Source organism: Hydra vulgaris, chromosome 01 (genome assembly GCF_038396675.1).
Source record: "Hydra vulgaris chromosome 01, alternate assembly HydraT2T_AEP".
In the NCBI taxonomy this organism is placed as follows: domain Eukaryota; kingdom Metazoa; phylum Cnidaria; class Hydrozoa; order Anthoathecata; family Hydridae; genus Hydra; species Hydra vulgaris.
The window spans coordinates 33,543,576-33,546,263 of NC_088920.1; the positions used below are offsets into that span (position 1 = coordinate 33,543,576).

The window sequence follows — 2,688 nt, forward strand, 5'->3', positions numbered from 1 at the left end:
ACTTAAAAAATTTAAAGTCATGCTTGAGCAAATTAGAGCAAAACCGAAAGGATTAATTGATAAACAAACTAATGAATCATTAATTAAACAAAGCATAGATGAGGCAACTAATGTACTCCAAAGTAGATTAAGTAAAAATGTACACGTCAAAATATAAATAATTGTTTAAAATAAAAACATAAAACACAACATAACGATTTACGTTGTGTTTTTTTATCTTTTTTGTAAAAAAAGCAAAATGTTTTCTAAAAATTGAAGATCCTGAAAAAAGAGATTTAATTGTTAAAGAATTCTTAGATAGTAAAAAAACAATACAGCAAAATAATTTATATGAAAAGATGGGCGAAAATAATTTACAGTTAGACCTGACAAAATTGTAAAAGCCATTAATTGATAGCCAAGATGGATTAAAAGGAAAAATATCTAAGTTGCATGATCAAGCTAATAAATTTGCACTCACTTTTTTAAATGCTTATCCTGAAATAATGGCAGATCATGTATATAAAGAACTAATGCCTTCTTTTGAAGAAACTAAGGACTTGAGGCTCGGAAAAATTACAGAATATCTAAGAATGTATACAAGAGGTAAAAAGTCTTTAGATACTACATTTGGAATACATTCTAAGGATGACAAGGTATACATTGGAAAAAAGCCAATATTTGATAAAGATGATGATATAACTATTGATGGTGAAACATATTATGGTACTCCTGCTCTTTGGGAGTTGATAACAAAGTTTATTTCTAATAAGGCAATATATACTGAATATGATCTTAAAAATTATCGAGATATATAAATACAAACAGATGCAATTCCTTCTGACGCAAGCCCTTACAAACCAAAGTCATCTCGGAGTGGAAAATACAGAGAAATAGTATCTCTCATTTGGAGAGATATAAAATAAAAAAATAGAAAACGTGAATCAAAAGGAACAGGATTACCAACTATAATCCTTCCTAGTGATCCTAACGCATTAGTTGAAATGCTTGAATTACCTGTAATGGCATTGAAAGCAGGTAACACTGGAGCAAGAAATGAAGCTGTTGCGATTTGTGATGAGTTATTACGGCAATATGTAATAAATAGTTCACAGTATAAAGCAAAACAAAATAATTTAAAATTATATCTCAATGCAGCTAGAAATGCTGCAGTTGAAAATGGAAAAAAATTAATTGATAATGCAATAAGATCTGTAAAAAAAATATCAAATGAAAATGCTATAAGAAGAGAAGATTTAGTTAAAAAAGGACATGGTCTTCGACTTGCGTAATTTTTTTACAATTATTAGATTTTTAGAATTGTATAATAATTTTTTGTTTTTTTTCAAAATGACAACTTCTGAAGTATTAAATTTTACATTCATCCCAATTGTGGATGAAGGAATTGAAAGAATTGAATTCCATGAATATGAGCCAGCAGCTCGTGCATATCTAAATAGTGTTGGAGAAATAAGAATCAACGTTGAGCAACAAGATTTGTTCACATTTCCATTTGAAGCTTTTCTCTTCTTCGAAGGAAGAATTCTTAAAATTGATGGAACAGCTTATGCTAATGCAGATGCAGTGTCACTTACAAATAATGGTATTATGCAGTTATTTAGTTATATATCTTATCAATTATCAAACCAAGAAGTAGACGCTGTTTATCGTCCAGGTCAAGCAACTACAAGGTTACGAATGCTTAAATATCCAAACGACTTTCAATTAGCACAAGGATTAAATCAATTGCGGTATAAAGATTCTGCAACAACAGCAGTACTTGCCGATAACGCGGGGTTTGCAGTAAGACAAGCATACATAATTCAGAAACCAACTACAAAGGGAACATTTTCATTTTGTACACCTCTAAAGCACATTTTTGGATTCTGTGATAATAACGACAAAGTTATATATAGGTTTAAACATACACTAACTCGTGTAAGAAAAGCTGATGATGATGCAATTTTTAGACTTGCTGCTGCAGGTATAGGAAAAGTTGATCTTAATAAAATATCATTGTTTATACCACATGTGATCCCATCAGATGCAGAAAGAAATAATCTTTATACATCTATTAAGTCAAAAGTGACACTTCCAGTAAGTTATTGCGCGCGTCAGTGTGATACTATATCTGTTCCCCAATCTACTACATTTTATTGGAGATTGAGGGTGAAGACATCTCCTGAAAAACAAAGATACATTATTGTTGGTTTTCAAACAAGTAAAGATGGAGATCAATTACTCGATCCTTCAATATTTGATCATTGCGACTTGAAAAATATGTATATTATGCTTAATCAGAAAAGATAGCCTGCTGTTGATTATAATTTATCATTCCCAAATCATCAACTTTCAAGAGCTGATAGAGATGCAGCTGTGTTTAATGAAAAATTTTATGGAATGAATGAATTGATTACACACAGCAACATAACTCCTTCTGAGTATAAAGATTTATGCCCACTTATGGTTTTTGATGTTCGTAAACAATCGGAAAGATTAAAATCATCAGAATTAGATGTACAAATTAAAGCAATATTTAATGCAGCAGTTCCGGCAGATAGTGAAGCATTTGCTGTTGTAATATCTGATAGATTGTTACAATTTCAATCAGACGGAAATAAATTGAATATTGTTTATAAAAATCTTTTTTGAAAATTATTTAAATTTTTTTTCTTTACATATTACAAGAATGAAATATACAAAGAAAAG

At 29.8% G+C, this 2,688-nt stretch overlaps 1 protein-coding gene across 1 annotated transcript; it reads left to right on the top strand.

Annotated features, from left to right (window-relative positions):
* Nucleotides 1–1,329: 1,329 nt before the first annotated feature.
* LOC136074350 (uncharacterized) lies at nt 1,330–2,289 on the top strand. Its single transcript, XM_065786656.1, has one exon. It carries the CDS (start codon nt 1,330–1,332, stop codon nt 2,287–2,289), a length of 960 nt encoding a protein of 319 aa, XP_065642728.1.
* Nucleotides 2,290–2,688: the final 399 nt, after the last annotated feature.